The sequence below is a fragment of the Tachyglossus aculeatus genome, chromosome Y4, assembly GCF_015852505.1.
Source record: "Tachyglossus aculeatus isolate mTacAcu1 chromosome Y4, mTacAcu1.pri, whole genome shotgun sequence".
NCBI lineage: Eukaryota > Metazoa > Chordata > Mammalia > Monotremata > Tachyglossidae > Tachyglossus > Tachyglossus aculeatus.
In genome coordinates this window covers 3,240,944-3,262,422 of record NC_052096.1, presented here as the reverse complement: position 1 = coordinate 3,262,422, position 21,479 = coordinate 3,240,944, and the positions used below count along the sequence as shown (strand labels likewise).

General features: G+C 48.8%; 1 protein-coding gene and 1 non-coding gene across 2 annotated transcripts in view; one reads left to right on the top strand and one right to left on the bottom strand.

Annotated features, from left to right (window-relative positions):
* Positions 1–1,296: 1,296 nt before the first annotated feature.
* LOC119947212 (sex hormone-binding globulin-like) overlaps positions 1,297–21,479 on the bottom strand; it is a 58,122-nt gene continuing 37,939 nt past the window's right edge. Inside the window, exons 8-13 of the mRNA XM_038768810.1 lie at positions 15,555–15,683; positions 8,860–8,964; positions 7,614–7,819; positions 6,039–6,095; positions 3,260–3,358; positions 1,297–3,154 (exon numbers count right to left, since the gene is read on the bottom strand). Coding sequence (XP_038624738.1) covers positions 2,990–3,154; positions 3,260–3,358; positions 6,039–6,095; positions 7,614–7,819; positions 8,860–8,964; positions 15,555–15,683 — 761 coding nt within the window. The 3' untranslated portion in view covers positions 1,297–2,989. The remainder of the gene's footprint in view (positions 3,155–3,259; positions 3,359–6,038; positions 6,096–7,613; positions 7,820–8,859; positions 8,965–15,554; positions 15,684–21,479) is intronic.
* Positions 6,457–6,527, top strand: TRNAG-GCC. Its single transcript has one exon. It is a non-coding gene; the product is annotated as a tRNA-Gly (tRNA).

Below are 21,479 nucleotides of genomic sequence, written 5' to 3'. Positions count from 1 at the left end.
GAACCCACGGCCTCTGACTCCCAAACCCTGCCTCTTGTCAGTAAGCATTGTGGCTCAGTGGAAAGAGCGCAGGCTTTGGAGTCAGTTCATGGGTTCGAATCCCGGTTCCGCCAACTGTCAGCTGTGTGACTTTGGGCAAGTCACTTAACTTCTCTGTGCCTCAGTTACCTCATCTGTAAAATGGGGATTAAGATGGTGAGCTCCCTCTGGGACAACCTGATCACCCTGTAACCTCCTCAGCGCTTAGAACCGTGCTTTGCACATAGTAAGCGCTTAATAAATGCCATTATTATTATTAAGCCATGCTGCTTCTCCGGGATGGGATGAGGGGGCGGGTAGGATCCGGGGGAGAAGTTGGGGGTTGGGGCGAACCCCCAAAGGGAGGCAGGTGAGATGGGGGGCCGAAGTCTGGGGGAAACTGAGCCCTGGGGAGGCAGGTGGGGAGAGGGGCGAAGTCTGAGGGAGGCCCGAGCCCCTCCCCGCCTCTAGACTGTGAATTCCTTGTGGGCAGGGACTGTCTCTGTTGCTGTAGTGTACTTTCCCAAGCGCTTAGTACAATGCACTGCACACAGTAAGCACTCACTAAATACGACTGAATAAATGAATGCGGTTGGCGGAGGGGCAAAGTCGGGGTGGGAGGCAAGCCCTGAGGGAAAGAGGGTGGGATAATAATAATGATGGCATTTATTAAGTGCTTACTATGTGCAAAACACTGTTCTAAGCGTGGGACGAGGGGGGCAAAGTCTAGGGGAGGGCCGAGGTCCCTGATGGGGGGCGGTTGAGGTGAAAGCGTAGAGCTGGTGGGGGGGCGGGCATTGGCAGCAACGGGCCTCGGGGCTCCGTGCCAGGCGATTGAATGAATCGAGGCTTTAAACTCTGCCAGGAAAAACCTTTCAAGGGACTGTGGGCCGAGGGAGGGGCTCCAGGGTCTGGCCCCCCACCCACTTATGGACTATAAGCCAGGCCGGCCTGTTCCCCGGTCCGTGCCAGGGCTGGCTGGGGGGATGGGGAGAGAGGGGGCCCGGTCCTGCCCACCCCCGGTTTGGCCCTAAGGCCTCACACGGGGAAGAGCAGATGGCACAGAGGTCCGTGAGCCCACTGTCGGGTAGGGACTGTCTCTATATGTTGCCAACTTGTAATCCCAAGCGCTTAGTCCAGTGCTCTGCACCCAGTAAATACGACTGAATGGATGAATGAACAACGAGGGGCTCGGGCCTCATATGGGAAGATCGAGGTGGTGTTGGTGGGGAGCTTGTTGGCCCTCACCTAGCTAAGCAACAGCAAGAAGGCAGTAGCGTGTGTGTAATATATATATTTATATATATATCTCTCGTCTTATCGTACTTTTGTCTTTTACAGTAGATCGGACACAGGCATTAAATAACTCTGCAGAGAGAACCCTGGGGAGGTCGGGAGGCGGGAAAGGAAGAGGGGCAGAGAGGCAAAGGAAGCCAAGGGGAGAAAAGTATATGCAGGGGGGGACAGAAGAAGAATAGGGGAGGGGAGCGGGTTTGTCTGCCGATGGGGAGGGAGTGGGAAGGGGGACGGAGGAATGAGGAGATAAAACCAGGGACGAAAACGGGGGTGGGGAAGAGTTAAAAACAATTCTGCGATTAAAAAATATCCAAACAGGGGCCCAAAGCCCCCTCTGTACCACACTAGGGGGTGGTTAAAGGGTTAAAAAAAGATTTGGGGGGGAGGCGTGGGGGAGGGTGTGGTGGGAGCGGGCTGGACCTGGACAAAACTCCTCACCTCCCAGCTCATCATCATCAAAGGTACTTCTTGAGTGCTTACCGTCCACCAGTGCTTACTGTCCACCAGTGTTGGTGGACACGTTCCTTGCCCACGACGAGCACGGTCTAGAGGATGTTGGATGGGGGAAGAATTCAAAGTATTAAATTGAGCTGGGGAGCTGGGGAACTGGGGAGGAAGAATTGGAGGGAGAATTGGTGAATTTTGCTAATGAAAAGCCGGAAAGGTCCCTTTTGAGAAAGACCTTAGAGCATCCAAAAAGGCCGCCTAAAAAAAAATGGGGGCCACCAAGGGGACCCACAATGGGCACCGAGCAGGGTGGTGGCAACCAGGAGTAGGGGCCGAAGGGAGGGTTCCTTCTGGAAGCCAGGAGAAAGACACGAGGGGGAAGACTCAAAAGGGACTCCCAACGTGGCCGTTTGGAAAAGGCCATTTTTCCAGCCCCTAGATGGCCCCTAGCCAGACATGGAGGACCTGGACCAGAGGGTGGCCTTGGGCTTCTAATCAATCAATCAATTGTATTTATTGAGCGCTTACTGTGTGCAGAGCACTGTACTAAGCGCTTGGGAAGTACAAGTTGGCAACATATAGAGACAGTCCCTACCCAACAGTCTAAAAGATGGCCACCCACTCCAGATCCACCAGGGCAAGAGGGGAGCTGGCAGTGGTGGACGGGTGGGAAGCCGTTGCCCGATTTGGGGTGGAAGAGGAGGATTCCGGGACGGGCAGGAGGCCACCACCCCTGGAAAATCAGGGAAAGAGGGAAGAGGAGATTGAGTCCTTGAGGAATGGCGGAGGGGGTGGGGGGGACCCCCGAGGAGTCCCCACAGACAGAAGCCAAGAACCAAGGTGGCAACAGGAGACACAAAGAGCAGCCACACACTACAAAGTCTCGCAGGGACAGAGGGAACAGAAAGGAGAAAAGAGGGTTGGGAAAGCGGGGGGCGAACACGCGCAAAAACAGGAAGCCCAGGTGACCCTCCCCGGCCAGCCAAGATGGCCACCCAAAAACAAAATGGCCACCGCCCACCCAGCTCAAGGGAGGGGACGGAGTGAGTTGGATCGGTTATAAAAAATACCTTTGTCGGGAAGAGGACAGGGAAAGGCATTCCAGGAAGGCAGGCAGGTTTGGGAGGGGTTGAGGGGGAGGGAGACGGAGGGGACAGAGATGGCGGGGTTGCCCCAGGGAGGGCCGGGGCGGGGGAAGGGGGGAAGGAAGGGTAGGGATGGGGAGGACTCAGGTCTTATTGATCTGGAGCTTGAAGGCGACGCGGCCGGCGAACTTGTCCCTCTCGTCGTCGGTGGCGATGTTGGCAGCGTTGACGCGACACTCCACGTTCACCTCCACGTTGGGCGTCACGTTGAGAAACTTGACGGCCACCAGGGGCTGGGTGTAGTTCACCTGAGGCGGGGGACGGAGGTGATGGGGCCGGCCTCCCACGACCACCCCTCCCACCCCCACCCCCGGCCAGCCTGCCCACCCCCCCACCTTGCCCGCGACACTCACGTGGAAACGCTTGCCGTAGTAGGGGAAGTACATGAGATCGATGTGGCCGTTGGCTGGGAACATGACAAATTTTCCCAGATTGTCTTCGTCCTCATCCCGCTGTAGGGGAAGATGGGGGTGGCCGGGGAGAAGGGGGTTAGAGAGATGGGGAGGCCCAAGGGTCCGGCTACCTAAAACACGTCCAAGACTGAACTCCTCGTCTTCCCTCCCAAACCCTGCCCTCTCCCCGACTTTCCCATCACCGTTGACGGCACTACTATCCTTCCCGTCTCACAAGCCCGCAACCTTGGTGTCATCTTCTACTCCGCTCTCTCGTTCACCCCTCACATCCAAGCCGTCACCAAAACCTGCCGGTCTCAACTCCACAACATTGTCAAGATCCGCCCTTTCCTCTCCATCCAAACCGCTACCCTGCTCGTTCAAGCTCTCATCCTATCCCGTCTGGACTACCGTATCAGCCTCCTCTCCGATCTCCCATCCTCCTGTCTCTCCCCCCTTCAATCCATACTTCGCGCCGCTGCCCGGACTGTCTTTGTCCAGAAACGCTCTGGGCATGTTACTCCCCTCCTCAAAAATCTCCAGTGGCTACCAATCGACCTACACATCAGGCAGAAACTCCTCACCCTGGGCTTCAAGGCTGTCCGTCACCTCGCCCCCTCCTACCTCACCTCCCTTCTCTCCTTCTCCAGCCCAGCCCGCACCCTCTGCTCCTCCGCCGCTAATCTCCTCACCGTTAGGCCTCGTTCTCGCCTGTCCTGCCGTCGACCCCCAGCCCACGTCATCCCCCTGGCCTGGAATGCCCTCCCTCCACACATCCACCAAGCTAGCTCTCTTCCTTCAAGGCCCTACTGAGAGCTCACCTCCTCCATGAGGCCTTCCCAGACAGAGCCCCCTCTTTCCTCTCCCCCTCCTTCCCCTCTCCATCCCCCCCACCTTGCCTCCTTCCCTTCCCCACAGCACCTGTATATATGTATATATGTTTGTACATATTTATTACTCTATTTTACTTGTACATATCTTTTCTATTTATTTTATTTTGTTAATATGTTTGGTTTTGTTCTCTGTCTCCCCCTTCTAGACTGTGAGCCCACTGTTGGGTAAAGACTGTCTCTATATGTTGCCAAATTGTACTTCCCAAGAGCTTAGTACAGTGCTCTGCACACAGTAAGCGCTCAATAAATACGATTGATTGATTGAAGGGCGGTCCAGAGCACTCGCTGGACTTCCTGATTCTGTCCCTCTTCCTGCTAGTGGGGGGCTCTTACCCCTTCCTCTTGGACCGGTGTCTGCCGTGCGCAAAGCCGAAAAGAGAACGGAGAGATGAGGAGTGGGTGGATGGATGGGGATAATAATCAGAATCGGAACATTTGTTTAGCGCTTACTATGTGCCAAGCACTGGGCTAAGGACAAGATGGGCACAGATCGTAAGCCCCTTGTGGGACAGGAACTAAGAGGGAGAGAGAACGGGTCCTGACTCTCCATTTTACAGATGAGGGAACAGAGACCCAGAAGTGAAATGACTTGCCCAAGGTCTCACAGCAGATGGGTTTTTTAATGGTAATTTGTTAAGTGCTTCATGCCCAGCACTGTACTAAGCGCTGGGAGAGATACAAGGTAATCAGGCGGGACCCAGTCCCTGTCCCACATTGGGCTCGTAGTAGGAGGGAGGAGGACTAAATCCCCATTTTATAGAGGAAGAAACTGAGGCACAGAGCAGCGACTTGCCCAAGCCCACACAGCAGACAAGTGGTGGAAGCGGAACTAGAACTCAGGTCCTCTGACTTTCCAGCCTGTGGAAATTATTTAAATTAACATCTGTCTCCTCTAGACTGGAAGCTTGTCGTGGGCAGGGAACGTATATCTTCCAACTCCGGAGTTTTGTCCTTTCCCACCGCCTAGTCCAGTGCTCCGCACACAGGAAGTGCTCAGTAAACAGCAATCAATCAATCGGATTTATTGAGCGCTTCCTGTGTGCAGAGCACTGTACTAAGCGCTTGGGAAGTACAAGTTGACAGCACTGATTGATTGATTCTACTAGGACACAGTGCTTCCCAGGAGGTAGAAAGGAAACGGGATTCTGGAGTAAAATGGGGTGCAGGGCTGAGGGGGTTTTTTTATGGTATTCGGTAAGCACTTATTGTGCGCCAGGTGCTGTACTAAGCACTGGGGTAGATACAAGCTAATCAGGTTAGATAAAGCCCTTGTCCCACCTGGGGCTCATAGTGTTCATCCCCATTTTACACAGGAGGGAACCGAGGACCAGAGAAGTGAAGCGACTCGCCCAAGGTCACACAGCAGACAAGTGGCAAAGGCAGGATTAGAACCCAGGTCCTTCAGACTCCCGGGCCTGGACTCTACCCACTAGGCCGCACTGCTTCTAAGTGCGGAAGGAATTTGGGATGGATGCTTCAAAAACTCGGCTGGCCTAGTGGAGGAACAAGGTTGGGGGAAAAGAGAGGGGTGAGGCTAGCGGGGAGGGTTTGGGGGTGTCTAGAGAAAAGTGGGGCGTCTGTATCGATCCGAACCGTGGGAATCCTCTTACCCCCTTGTCCCGGCTGTTCCGGGGTCTCTGGACCCAGTGGGAGGGAAGGAAAGAGTGTGAGTGACCAGAAGACGTGGAGGGGAGGGATTGCAGACCGTCCGCTCGGAACACATCTACCGATTCCGTCGTATTGCGCTCTCCCAAGTGCTTAGTCTGGTGCTCAGCACACAGGAAGCGCTCAATAAATCCCACCGACTGAGAGAGCTTGGGAGCAGGCAGGGGTGGATGGAATCTCACCTTCCCAGCACACGTGACGTTCATGCTCTGATTGGCGCCGGCGTAGAAGTTGATGACCTAATAAGAATAAATTGCAATATTAGGCGCTCACAGCGTGCCTAGCATTGTACTAAACGCTGGGGGAAGACAAGGTAATCAGGTCGGACCCAGTCCCCATCCCACAGGGGGCTTCCAGTCTAAGAGGGAACAGGTATTTCATCCCCATTGGACAGAGGAGGGAACTAAGGCAGAAAGAAGTGAAGCGACTTGCCCAAGGTCACCCAGCGGGCAAGGGGTGAAACCAGGATAAAAATAATAATAATAAAGTGGTATTTGTTAAGCGCTTACTATGTGCTAAGCAGTATTCTCAGCACAGGGGTAGATACAAGATCGTCAGGCTAGCAGTCTTAGTAGGAAGGAGAACAGGTATTGCACGTGAGCATTGGTGGTTCAGTGGTAGAATTCTTGCCTGCCACGCAGGAGGCCCGGGTTCGATTCCCGACCAATGCAACAGATGTTTCTTTTAAACTGTGAGCCCACTGTTGGGTAGGGACTGTCTTTCTATGTTGCCAACTTGTACTTCCCAAGCTCTTAGTCCAGTGCTCTGCACACAGTAAGCGCTCAATAAATACGACTGATTGATTGATTGACTGAATCCCCATTTTGCCGATGAGGCCCAGAGAAGTGAAGTGACTTGCCCAAGGTCACGCAATAGGAAAGGGATGGATCCAGGATAATAATAATAATAAATAATAATTGGCATTTAAGTGTTTTAATTATTTTATTTTATTTTATTTTGTTAGTATGTTTGGTTTTGTTCTCTGTCTCCCCCTTTTAGACTGTGAGCCCACTGTTGGGTAGGGACTGTCTCTATATGTTGCCAACTTGGACTTCCCAAGTGCTTAGTCTAGTGCTCTGCACACAGTAAGCGCTCAATAAATACGATTGATGATGCCAAGCGCTGTTCTAAGAGCTAGGGAAGATACGAGCTCATCAGGTCCCGCATGGGGCTCCCAATCTAAATCAGAGGGAGAGCAGGGATTGGACTCCCCACTCTCCAGATGGCAGAACTGAGGCCCAGAGAAGACTGAGCCCCTTCCTTCCTCTCCCCCTCGCCCCCCTCTCCATCCCCCCATCTTACCTCCTTCCCTTCCCCACACCACCTGTATTTATGTATATATGTTTGTACATATTTATTACTCTATTTATTTTACTTGTACATATCTATTCTATTTATTTTATTTTGCTAGTACGTTTGGTTTTGTTCTCTGTCTCCCCCTTTTAGACTGTGAGCCCACTGTTGGGCAAGGACTGTCTCTGTGTGTTGCCAATTTGTACTTCCCAAGCGTTAGTACAGTGCTCTGCACATAGTAAGCGCTCAATAAATACAATTGATGATGATGATGATGATGTGTTGCCAACTTGTATTTCCCAAGCGCTTAGTCCAGTGCTCTGCACATAGTAAGCGCTCAATAAATACGATTGATGATGATGATGATGATGATGAAGCGACTCGCCCAAGGTCACCCGGCGGGCAAGGGTCCCCTCTCCGGCCCCTCCACCCCCGCCGCCCCCGGCCCCTCGCCCCGGCCGTACTCGGTTCATCTTGATGAAGACGCAGGGCTGTCCGGTGTTGTAGCCGTAGTGCGTGGAGTCCCCGAGGCCGGAGCAGTCCCCCAGCTGGGTCCGGTTGAACCGGCAGGCCCGTTTCGGGTAGTTGAGGACCCCGTGGTCCGGCTGCTCGTGGTATCGGCCCGGCTGGCATAAGGCGTTCTTTTGAGCCTGCAGGGAATCGTTGTAGGCTGCGGGGGCGGAGGGGGAGGAAGCTGTGGGGACCCAGGCGTCCTGCCTCCCGGGCCCCCTCTCCCTGAAGATCCAGGCCCCAACTCCTGCATCGATGATTACTCACTACATCCCAATCTCATCTACCTCGCCCTCCTCCTCTGGCCTGAAACCCCCTCTCCCTCCAGACGCCCACTCTCCACACCTTCAAAGCCTTATTAAGGGCACATCTCCTCCAAGAAGCCTTCCCCGATTAAGCCCTCTTTTCCCCTGCTCTCTCTCCCTTCTGCGTCGTCCATGCACTTGGATCTGTGACTTCTGGGTATTCGATATCTGCCCCACCTTCAACCCCACAGCCCTTACGTCCAGATCTTAAAAAATAAACGCTCTATTTCTATTCACGACTGCCTCCCCCTTTAGAAGGTAAGCTCGTCGTGGACAGGGGACGTATCTGCCAACTCTGTTGCCCTCTCCCAAGCGCTCAGTCCAGCGGTCTGCACACAGTAAGCGCTCACTGAACACCATTGATTGGTTGACTGATGGAAGGCTGTAAGCTCGCCGTGGGCAGGTAGTGAGTCTACCCACTCTGTCGTCCTCTCCCAAGCACTTAGTCCATTGCTCTTCACACAGTGTGCGCTCAATGAATACCGTTGACGATGACAGTGGCCGTGTCCCTCCCTGCCCCCCATCCCCAGGCCTACTCATCATCATCAATCATATTTATTGAGCGCTTACTGTGTGCAGAGCACTGTACCAAGCACTTGGGAAGTACAAGTTGGCAACATATAGAGACAGTCCCTACCCAACAGTGGGCTCACAGTCTAAAAGGGGGAGACAAAACCAAACATACTAACAAAATAAAATAAATAGAATAGATATGTACAAGTAAAATAAATAGAGTAATAAATATGTACAAACATATATACATATATACAGGTGCTGTGGGGAAGGGAAGGAGGTAAGGCGGGGGGATGGAGAGGGGGACGAGGGGGAGAGGAAGGAAGGGGCTCAGTCTGGGAAGGCCTCCTGGAGGAGGTGAGCTCTCAGCAGGCCTACTCACGCTCCAGGAACTTGTGGAGCGTCTGCACATAGCGATCCCAGCTCTCCGTGTCACTGACGTTCACCACCACGTCCAGGTTGTCCGTCTTGGGCCGGATCATGAGTCCTGCGGGGAGGCCAGGGGGGGTCCATCAGGTAGCGGGGTCTCGACGTCTCCCTCCCGGGGTCCCCCCGTGTTCCCCTCGGGGGCTCAGCCGGAGGGATATTTGGTCCCCGGGCTCTCCAGAGGGGAGCGACTGCCACCACTGTGTCTGTCTCCTCTAAAATGGAAGCTCGTCGAGGGCAGGGAACGTGTCCCACCGACTCCGTTCTGTTGGACTCTCCCGAGCACTCAGTACAGTGCGCTGCACATGGGAAGCGCTCAAAAAGTACCACTGACTGAAGGCAGGGAACAGGTCTCCCTACTCCCTTATATTGGACTCTCCCAAGCACTTTGTCTAGTCCTCTGCACATTGGAGGCGTTCAATAAATAGCACTGACTGTGGACAGGGAACAGGTCTCCCAACTCCATTGTACTGGACTCTTTCAAGCGCTTAATCTTGATGAGAAGCAGCGTGGCTCAGTGGAAAAAGCACGGACTTTGGAGTCACAGGTCATGGGTTCAAATCCCCGCTCCGCCAATTGTCAGCTGTGGGACTTTGGGCAAGTCACTTAACTTCTCTGGGCCTCAGTTACCTCATCTGTAAAATGGGGACTAAGACTGTGAGTCCCCGTGGGACAGCCTGATCACGTTGTAACCTCCCCAGCGCTTAGAACAGTGCTTTGCACATAGTAAGCGCTTAATAAATGCCATCATTATTATTATTAATCTAGTGCTCTGCACAGGGGAGGCGCTGTATAAATAATAATGACAATAACGATGTTGGTATTTGTTAAGTGCTTACTGGGAGTCAAGCACTGAGGTAGATACAAGCTGATAATAATAATAATGATGGCATTTGTTAAGCACTTACTACATGCAAAGCAGTGTTCTAAGTGCTGGGGGGGGGATACAAGGTGATCAGGATGTCCCACGTGGGGCTCACGGTTTTAATCCCCATTTTACAGATGAGGTAACTGAGGCCCAGAGAAGGTGAGTGACTTGCCCAAAGTCACCCAGCTGACAAGTGGCGGAGCCGTGATTAGAACCCATGACCTCTGGCTCCAAGGCTCGTGCTCTTTCCACTGAGCCACGCTGCTTCTGTCCCCGTCCCAAGGTGGAGGGGATCATTGTCTTAATGTCCATTTTACAGATGAGGGAATTGAGGCCCAGAGAAGTGAAGGGACTTGCCCAAGATCACACGGCAGACAAGTGGCGGAGCCGGGATTAGAACCCATGACCTCTGGCTCCAAGGCTCGTGCTCTTTCCACTGAGCCACGCTGCTTCTGTCCCCGTCCCAAGGTGGAGGGGATCATTGTCTTAAAGTCCATTTTACAAATGAGGGAATTGAGGCCCGGAGAAGTGAAGGGACTTGCCCAAGGTCACACAGCAGACAAGTGGCGGAGCCAGGATTAGAACCCAGGTCCTGATTCCAAGGCCCGGGCTCTATCCATTAGTACATTAGGGAAGCAGCGTGGCCCAGTGGAAAGATCACGGGCTCTGGAGCCAGAGGTCATGGGTTCAAATCCCGCCTCCGCCACTTGTCAGCTGTGTGACTTTGGGCAAGTCACTTCACTTCTCTGGGCCTCAGTTCCCTCATCTGGAAAATGGGGATGAAGACTGTGAGCCCCACGTGGGACAACCTGATCACCTTGTCAACTTCCCAGCGCTTAGAACAGTGCTTTGCATATAGTAAGCGCTTAATAAATGCCGTCATTATTATTACACGCTGCTTCTCAATCAATCAAATACCATTGATTGACTGATCGAGAGGATCAACAGGAAGCCGGACTTGCCCTGGGGATCTTTTGGAAGAGAGGCACTCCATCAATTTATCGATGGATCAAGGAGCGACGCGGACCAGTGGAATATTTCCAGGCCTGCGAGTCAGAGGATTTGAATTCTCATCCTACCTCCTCCACTGGTTTGCTGTGGGACCTTGGGCAAATCATTTCACTGCTCTGGGTCTCGGTTACCTGATCTGTAAAATGGGGATGAAGACCGTGAGCCCCGTGTGGGACTTGGACTGTCTAACCTGAGGCGCTTGGATCTACCCCAGCGCTTAGTAAGTGCCTAAGCGCTTAACAAACACCACTGAAAAAAAAAAACCCTGTGAGCCTGTTTCACTAGTGACAGGGAATGTGTCTTATTCCCACAATCAATCAATCAATCGTATTTATTGAGTGCTTACTGTGTTCAGAGCACTGTACTAAGCGCTTGGGAAGTACAAGTTGGCAAAATCTACAGACAGTCCCTACCCAACAGTGGGCTCACAGTCTCAAAGGGGGAGACGGAGAACAAAACCAAACATACCCAACTGTGTATTCTTCCCCAATGCTTAATAAATACTATTACTACTTGATAAATACCATTAGTTAATAATAATAATAATAGTGATGGCATTTGTTAAGCGCTTACTATGTGCAAAGCGCTGTTCTAAGCGCTGGGGAGGATACAAGGTGATCGGGTTGTCCCACTTGGGGCTCACAGTCCTAATCCCCATTTTACAGATGAGGTAACTGAGGCCCAGAGAAGTGAAGTGACTTGCCCAAAGTCACACAGCTGACAACTGGCGGAGCCGGGATTTGAATCCACGACCTCTGACTCCCAAGCCCGGGCTCTTTCCATTGAGCCACGCTGCTTCTCTAATGCTAATTAGACATTAATCTTAATGTCTTTGTGCCTTTGTTTCCTCCTTTGTACAATGGGGGATTCAACACCTGTTCCCCCTCTTTTTTGGACTGTGAGTCCCATGTAGGGCAGGATGATCTTGTAACCACCTGAGCGCTTAGTACAGTGCTGGGCTTAGCGTAAGCACTTAAACGTGATTAATATTAATTGAGAACTTACTCTTATGCTAAGTGCTCTATTACTACTACTATAACCACTAATAACCATGTAATAATAATAATAATAATGATAATGGCATTTGTTAAGCACTTACTATGTGCCTAGCACTGTTCTAAGCCCTGGGGAGGATACAAGGTGATCAGATTGTCCCCCGTGGGGCTCACGGTCTTCATCCCCATTTTACAGAGGAGGTAACCGAGGCCCAGAGAAGTCAAGTGACTTGCCCAAAGTCACACAGCTGACAATTGGCAGAGGCGGAATTTGAACCCATGACCTCTGACTCCCAAGCCCGGGCTCTTTCCATTGAGCATTGAGGTTTTGTTCTCTGTCTCCCCCTTCTAGACCGTGAGCCCACTGTTGGGTAGGGACTGTCTCTATATGTTGCCAACTTGGACTTCCCAAGCGCTTAGTACAGTGCTCTGCACACAGTAAGTGCTCAATAAATACGATTGATTGATTGATTGAGCCATGCTATGTATTTGTTAAGCACTTACTCTGTGCAGAGCACTCTACAACTGATGACTGTGAGCCCGTTGTTGGGTAGGGACCGTCTCTATATGTTGCCAACTCGTACTTCCCAAGCGCTTAGTACAGCGCTCTGCACACAGTAAGCGACCAATAAATACGATTGGATGAATGAATGAAGACAAGAATTGTGGTTTTTGTGAAGTGTTTTCTCTGGGCAGGGAAATAATACTACTAATATTACTAATACTACTAGTACTAATACTACTAATATTACTACTACTACTACTACTCACAATTGGATATGTCTTAGATGCTTAACTCTGGGCAGAGCGTTGTACTAATCACAAGAATAACTGGATCTTTGCTAAGCCTTTACTCTGTGGGGAGCACTCTACAACTATTAATAACGATATTTATGGTATTTATTAATCACTTAATATGTGTCAAGCACTGTTCTACTACTAATGATGGGAATTGCGGTATGAGTTATAAGCGCTTAGTTCAGTGCTATGCACGGAGTGCTACTAATGATAAGAGTTGTGGTTTTTGTTGCATGCTTATTCTGCAGAGTACGCATTACTACTACATAGAACAAAAATCATATTTCTTAATGATAACAATAATAATAATTATGGTCTTTGTTAAGTGCTTACTATGTGCCAAGCACTGTTCTAAGCGCCGGAGCACTGTTCTAAGCGCTGGGGGGGATGCAATCAAATCGGATTGGACACAAATTCCTGTCCCACAGAGGGCTCACCGTCTCAAGCCCCATTTTCCAGATGGGGTAAATGAGGCACAGAGAAGTGAAGCGACTCACCCAAGGTCACACAGCGGATAAGAAGATAAGTGCCGGAGCTGGGATTCGAACCCTTGACCTTCTGACTCCCAGGGCTGTGGTCTATCCACTACACCCTGCTGCTTCTCCAAAAATAAGAAGAACTGGATATTTGTAAAGCCCTTACTCTGTGAGGAGCACTCTACTCCTACACACAATGATAATTCTGGTATTTATTAAGCACTTAATATGTGTCAAGCACTGTTCTACTACTTAGTTATTAATATTTTAATTCTATAATTATTTTAATTCTATAATTGTAATCTTAACACTTTAATTCTTGATATTTAGAATTGTGGTATTAGTTATAAGCGCTTACTCTGTGCAGAGCACTGACTACTAATGGTAAGAATTGTGCTCTTTTTTAAATGCTTACTCTGCAGCGCTCTAAGGACTGTTGAGTGCTTGCTCTGTGGAGGACTCTGATTAAAAATGAGAATAACTGGCTATTTGTTAAGCGCTTACTCTAGGCAGAGCACTGAACTACTACTACTAATGATAGTAATAATAATAATAATAATAATGGCATTTATGAAGCGCTTACTATGTGCAAAGCACTGTTCTAAGCGCTGGGGAGGTTACAAGGTGATCAGGTTGGCCCACAGGGGGTTCACAGTCTTCATCCCCATTTTACAGATGAGGGAACTGAGGCCCAGAGAAGTGAAGTAACTTGCCCAAAGTCACACAGCTGACAATTGGCAGAGCTGGGATTTGAACCCATGACCTCTGACTCCAAAGCCCGGGCTCTTTTCCACTGAGCCACGCTGCTTCTCTGAGAAGAAGTGTGGCCTAATGGTTAGAGCTTGGCTTGGGAGTCAGAAGGACCTGGGTTCTAATACCGGCTCTGCCACTTGTCTGCTGGGTGACCTTGGGCAAGTCGTTTCACTTCTCTGAGCCTCAGTTCCCTCATCTGTAAAAAGGGAATGAAGACTGTGAGCCCCCCATGGGACATTCCCAAGCGCTTAGTACAGTGCTCTGCGCACAGTAAGCGCTCAATAAATATGATTGATTGATTGATTAGCTTGTATCTGCCCCAGTGCTTAGTACAGTGCCTGGCACGTAGTAAGCGCTTAACAAACAAGCTAAAAAGACTTTTTTAAAAAATGATAAGAATTGTGGTATTTGTTAAACATTTACTCTGCAGAACACTGCACTAATAATAATAATTGTGGTCTTTGTTAAACATTTACTCTGCAGGACACTGCACTAATAATAATAATCGTGGTCTTTGTTAAACATTTACTCTGCAGGATACTGCACTAATAATAATAACTGTGGTATTTGTTAAACATTTACTCTACAGAACACTGCACTAATACTAATAATTGTGGTACTTGTTAAAGGTTTGCTCTGCAGAGCACTGCATTACTAATCCCTCTAGACGGTGAACTCCTTGTGGGCAGGGTCTTTCAGCGCTTTGCACATGGTAAGCGCTTAATAAATGCCATTATTATTATTATTATTGTTCTATTGTCCTCTCCCAAGTGCATAGTACAGTGCTTTGCACACAGTAAGCACCCGATAAATACAATTGAATGAATAATAATAATAATAATAATAATGATGGCATTTATTAAGCGCTTACTATGTGCAAAGCACTGTTCTAAGAGCTGGGGAGGTTACAAGGTGATCAGGTTGGCCCACGGGGGGCTCACAGTCTTAATCCCCATTTTACAGATGAGGGAACTGAGGCCCAGGAAGCGCTGGGGAGGTTACAATAATAATAATAATAATAATAATAATGATGGCATTTGTTAAGTGCTTACGATGTGCAGAGCACTGTTCTAAGCGCTGGGGGGGATACAAGGTGATCAGGTTGTCCCACGGGAGGGCTCATTTTACAGATGAGGGAACTGAGGCCCAGAGGAGTGAAGCGACTTGCCCAAAGTCACCCGGCTGACAGCTGGCGGAGCCGGGATTTGAACCCATGACCTCTGACTCCAAAGCCCGGGCTCTTTCCACTGAGCCACGCTGCTTCTCTATTATTCTGAATGAATAATCGGAATAACTGGATATTAGACCTTCCTCCGTGCGGAACTGCTAGTGGTACCAAGGTGGTTTGGGTTCAGCGCTTACTCTGGGCCACACGCTGGAAGCAGCATGGCGCAGTGGAAAAGAGCCCGGGCTTTGGAGTCAGAGGTCATGGATTCGAATCCCGGCTCGGCCAATTGTCAGCTGTGTGACGTTGGGCAAGTCACTGCCCTTCTCTGTGCCTCAGTTACCTCATCTGTAAAATGGGGATTTAACACTGTGAGACCCCTGTGGGACAACCTGATCACCTTGGAACCTCCCCAGCGCTTAGAACAGTGCTGTGCACATAGTAAGCGCTTAATAAATGCCATCATTATTATTATAACTGGGGCCGACAGCCCTTGAGAGAACCCCACGTTGGGTGGGCCTGGGTGGGGGGCGAGGGGCCTCACTGGGGGGGGTCCGGAGGGAAGGTGGGGGGGGGTCTCCTCACCGGGGGTGGCGAGCCGGTCCTGGTACTTGGGCGTGTGATCGGAAACCGTCTGCAGCATCGCCCACATGGTGAGCGTGAACATGGCCGTGAGGAACCCATAGAACACCAGGTAGAAGAGCAGGATGAAGGCTGCCGAAACAAGACAAAAACCCTCAGCCCTCAGGCCCAGCAGCCCAAGCCCACCCCCCGGCACCACCACCACCCATCCCCATAACGCCCCCCTCATCCCTACAATATGCAAACTTATTTATTCATTCGTTTATTTAATGTAGTTTAATCATCATCATCAATCGTATTTATTGAGCGTTTACCATGTGAAGAGCACTGTACTAAGCGCTTGGGAAGTACAAATCGGCAACATATAGAGACAGTCCCTACCCAGAAGTGGGCTCACAGTCTAAAAGGGGGAGACAGAGAACAAAACCAAACATACTAAATGTTCATCTCCCCCCCCAGACTGTGAGCTAATCTCCTCACCGTACCTCATTCTCGCCTGTCCCGCCATCGACCCCCGGCCCACGTCCTCCCCCGGGCCTGGAATGGCCTCCCTCTGCCCATCCGCCAAGCTAGCTCTCTTCCTCCCTTCAAGGCCCTACTGAGAGCTCACCTCCTCCAGGAGGCCTTCCCAGACTGAGCCCCTTCCTTCCTCTCCCCCTCGTCCCCCCTCCATCCCCCCATCTTACCTCCTTCCCTTCCCCACAGCACCTGTATATATGGATATATGTTTGTACATATTTATTACTCTATTTATTTATTTATTTTACTTGTACATATCTATTCTATTTATTTTATTTTGTTAGTATGTTTGGTTTTGTTCTCTGTCTCCCCCTTTTAGACTGTGAGCCCACTGTTGGGTAGGGACTGTGTCTACATGTTGCCAACCTGTACTTCCCAAGCGCTGAGTACACTGCTCTGCACACAGTAAGTGCTCAATAAATACGATTGATGATGATGATGATGATTTATTACTCTATTTATTTTACCTGTACATATCTATTCTATTTATTTTATTTTGTTAGTATGTTTGGTTTTGTTCTCTGTCTCCCCCTTTTAGACAGTGAGCCCACCGTTGGGTAGGGACTGTCTCTTTATGTTGCCAACTTGTACTTCCCAAGCGCTTAGTACAGTGCTCTGCACACAGTATGCGCTCAATAAATACGATTGATAATGATGATGATGATGTGGGCAGGGAACCTGTCTGCTGTTGGACCGTACTCTCCCGTGCACTTAGTTCAGGGCAGTAGGCTCTCAAACAGTACGACTGAATGAACATTCATTCATTCATTCATTCAATCGTCTTTATTCATTCATTCATTCATTCAATCGTATTTATTGAGCGCTTACTGTGTGCAGAGCACTGTACTAAGCGCTTGGGAAGTACAATTTGGCAACATCTAGAGACGGTCCCTACCCAACAGTGGGCTCACAGCCTAGAAGGGGGAGACAGGCAACAAAACAAAACATATTAACAAAACAGAATAAATATGTACAAATAAATAGAGTAATAAATACATACAAACATTAATTCATTCAATCGCATTTATTGAGCGCTTACTGTGTGCAGAGCACTGGACTAAGCGCTTGGGAAGTCCAAGTTGAGCACTTACTGTGTGTCGAGCACTGTACGAAGCACTCGGGAAATACAAGTTGGCAACATACAGAGACGGTCCCTACCCAACAACGGGCCGCAGAAGGGGGAGACGGGCAACAAAACAAAACACGTACGCAGGTGTCAAAACAGTCAGAATAAATGGAATTATAGCCGTATACACATCATTAATAAAATTAATACGGTAGTAAATATATGCAAGTAAAATAGAATAATAAATATGTACAAATCTATACAAGTGCTGTGGGGAGGGGAAGGGGGTAGGGCAGAGGGAGGGGGGATGATGGGGAGGGGAGGAAGGAGAGGAAAAAGGGGGCTCAGTGTGGGAAGGCCTCCTGGAGGAGGTGAGCTCTCAGAACATGCACACACATACACACACACAAACATCCCATCCCCATTCAATCATATTTATTTACTGAGCGCTTACTGTGTGCAGAGCACTGGACTAAGCACTTGGGAAGTACAAGTTGGCAACATATAGAGACAATCCCTACCCAACAGCGGGCTCACAGTCTAGAAGAGGGAGACAGAGAACAAAACCAAACACACTAACAAAATAAAATAAATAGAATAGATATTCATTCATTCAATCGTATTTATTGAGCGCTTACTGTGTGCAGAGCACTGTATTAAGCGCTTGGGAAGTACAAGTTGGCAACATATAGAGACAATCCCTACCCAACAGCGGGCTCACAGTCTAGGAGGGGGAGACAGACAACAAAACAAAATATATTAACAAAATAAATAGAATATGTACAAGATAAATAGAGTAATAAATATGTACAAACATATATACATATATACAGGTGCTGTGGGGAAGGGAAGGTGGTAAGATGGGGGGGATGGAGAGGGGGACGAGGGGGAGAGGAAGGACTTCTAGACTGTGAGCCCGCTGTTGGGTAGGGACTGTCTCCATGTGCTGCCGACTTGTACTTCCCAAGTGCTTAGTCCAGTGCTCTGCACACAGTAAGCGCTCAATAAATACGATTGAATGAATGAATTTATTCTATTTATTTTATTGGGTTTATATGTTTTGTTGTCTGTCTCCCCCTTCTAGACTGTGAGCCCGCTGTTGGGTAGGGACTGTCTCCATGTGTTGCCGACTTGTACTTCCCAAGCGCTTAGTCCAGTGCTCTGCACACAATAAGCGCTCAATAAATACGATTGATTGATTGACTGAAGGAAGGGGCTCAGTCTGGGAAGGCCTCCTGGAAGAGGTGAGCTCTCTCCCACCAGCATCCCCTCTCCTCAGGGACCCAGGCACCTGCTCTCCGGCCCCCAGCTCCCCTCGAACCCACACCTTCTGGGCAGGTGAAATGGCTGTGAGCACACTGTTGGGTAGGGACTGTCTCTATGTGTTGCCAATTTGTACTTCCCAAGCGCTTAGTACAGTGCTCTGCACATAGTAAGCGCTCAATAAATACGATTGATGATGATGATGATGGCTCAGCCTCATAACCCTGCGGCTGCGGCAGGCTCAGTACCACACAACACATTCGGACTCCCACCCAGACACACAAAAACACAACCATTCGACGCCCCGCACGCAGCCCAGAACCATTGTTGGCTAGGGACCGTCTCTATAGGTTGTCGACTTGTACTTCCCAAGCGCTTAGTACAGTGCTCTGCGCAAAGTAAGCACTCAATAAATACGCTTTATACTTATTTATTTTATTTTATTCATTCAGTTTATTTAAATTATTTATTTATTTTTATTTATTATTGTATTTATTTACTTCCCAAACGCTTAGTACAGTGCTCTGCGCACAGTAAGCGCTCAATAAGTACGCTTTACATTTATTTATTTTATTATTTTATTTTATTTTATTTTATTTAAATTATTTATTTATTTTTATTTATTATTTTATTTATTTACTTCCCAAGCGCTTAGTACAGTGCTCTGCACACAGTAAGCGCTCAATAAGTACGCTTTATATTTACTCATTTTATTTATTTTATTTTATTTAAATTATTTATTTATTTTTATTTATTATTTTATTTATTTACTTCCCAAGCACTTAGTACAGTGCTCTGCGCACAGTAAGCGCTCAATAAATACGCTTTATATTTATTTATTTTACTTTATTTATTTATTTTATTTTATTTAAATTATTTATTTATTTTTACTTACTATTTTATTTACTTCCCAAGCGCTTAACACAGTGCTCTGCGCACATTAAGCGCTCAATAAATACACTTCATATTTATTTTATTTTATTTAAATTACTTATTTATTTTTATTTATTATTTTATGTATTTACTTCCCAAGCGCTTAGTCCAGTGCTCTGCGCACAGTAAGCGCTCAATAAATATGCTTTATATTTATTTATTTTATTTATTGCATTTATTTCATTTCATTTAAATTATTTATTTATTTTTATTGTTTTATTCATTTTATTTCATTTAAATTATTTATTTATTTTTATTATTTTATTTATTTATAAATAAATAAATACGATTGAAGGAATGAATGAACACCGAAGGCATCCGCTTGAAGCCAATAGCCACCATACGCAAAACACCTCTCAGACCCACAACACAACCATAGGCACACCCAGCTCGAGGCAAAGTAATCTGAACACACAACTCCCACCCCAGACACACAACCTACTGCAAGGCCTTTAAACACTCCTGCCCGACAGTCATCTGGGCAACTGCACAAGTCTGCGAGCCCACTGTTGGGTAGGGACCGTCTCTATATGTTGCCAACTTGGACTTCCCAAGCGCTTAGTACAGTGCTCTGCACGCAGTAAGCGCTCAATAAATACGATTGAATGAATGAATGAACCCATCCCAGTAATAATAATAATAATAATAATGGCATTTGTTAAGCGCTTATTATGTGCAAAGCACCGTTTTAAGCGCTGGGGGGATACAAAGTGATCGGGTTGTCCCATGTGGGTTTCACAGTCTTAATCCCCATTTTACAGATGAGGTAACTGAGGCTCAGAGAAGTTAAGCGACTTGCCCAAGGTCACACAGCAGACATGTGGCGGAGCGGGATTCGAACCCATGACCTCTGACTCCAAAACCCGGGCTCTTTCCACTGAGCCACGCTGCTTCAGTAAGCGCTCAATAAATACGATTGATTGATTGATTGATTGATCCCAACTAATTGTGGAGGAAGCGTGGTAAAGTGGAAAGTGGGTTCTAATCCCAGCTCCTTCACTTGTCTGCCACATGACCTTGGGCAAGTCGTTTCACTTCCCTGGGCCTCAGTTCCCTCACTTGTAAAATGGGATAACTCCGGTGAGCCCCACCTGGGACAGGGACTGTGTCCAACCTGATTAGCTTAGCTGTACCCCAACGCTTAATACAGTGCCTGACAAATAGCGCTTTTTTAAACGACCCCTTTCCACAATCACTTGGACATAAAGCAATCAATCAATCGTATTTATTGAGCGCTTACTGTGTGCAGAGCACTGTACCAAGCGCTTGGGAAGTCCAAGTTGGCAACATAAAAGCAAGATAAACAACCACCTTTGCAAATCCACCTGCTGCAGCCTGCTTGCCCAATTATCCCAACGATAACAATAATTATGATTGCAGCATTTGCTAAGCACTTATTATGTGCCAGGCACTGTGCTAAGCACTGGCGAGGCTACACGGAAATCGGGTTGGGCGCAGTCCCTGTCCCGCATGGGGCTCCCAGTCTTAAATGCCCATTTTCCAGATGAGGCCCAGGGAAATGAAGCGACTTTCTCACGGTCATAAAGCAGGCAAGTGGCAGAGGCGGGATTTGAACCCAGGTCCTTCGGACAGAATCCCAAGCCCTGGGCTGTAACCACTGCTTCTCTGTGGTTCCACTCCCACCACGGGACGGGGACTGTGTTCAACCTGATTTGCTCGCATTGATTTTTCTAGACTGGGAGCCCACTGTTGGGTAGGGACTGTCTCTATGTGTGGCCAACTTGTACTTCCCAAGCGCTTAGTACAGTGCTCTGCACACAGTAAGCGCTCAATAAATATGATTGATTGATTGACCATCTCCTCAACCGCGTAAACCCACCCTCCGCACACCACCATAGTCCACTTCCAAGACCTCAGCACCCGTCAAGGCCCACACACGCCCAACCCACACTTCTCCAAGGCCCCAAGTGGATCCACAACATCACAACCTCAAGCGTTGGGACACGTGATTTGTCACCACAATTGCACATTGTTCAGAAACTGCTACATCCACCCAACCTCAGACACACCCAGCACAGCGACAACACTTGCGGTTCTCACGTGCCCCGTCCCAAACCCTGAACCTGTAACTCTGAAGACACAAGACCCTGTATACGAAGAATGCCCACGTCTGTAATGATTGTGGT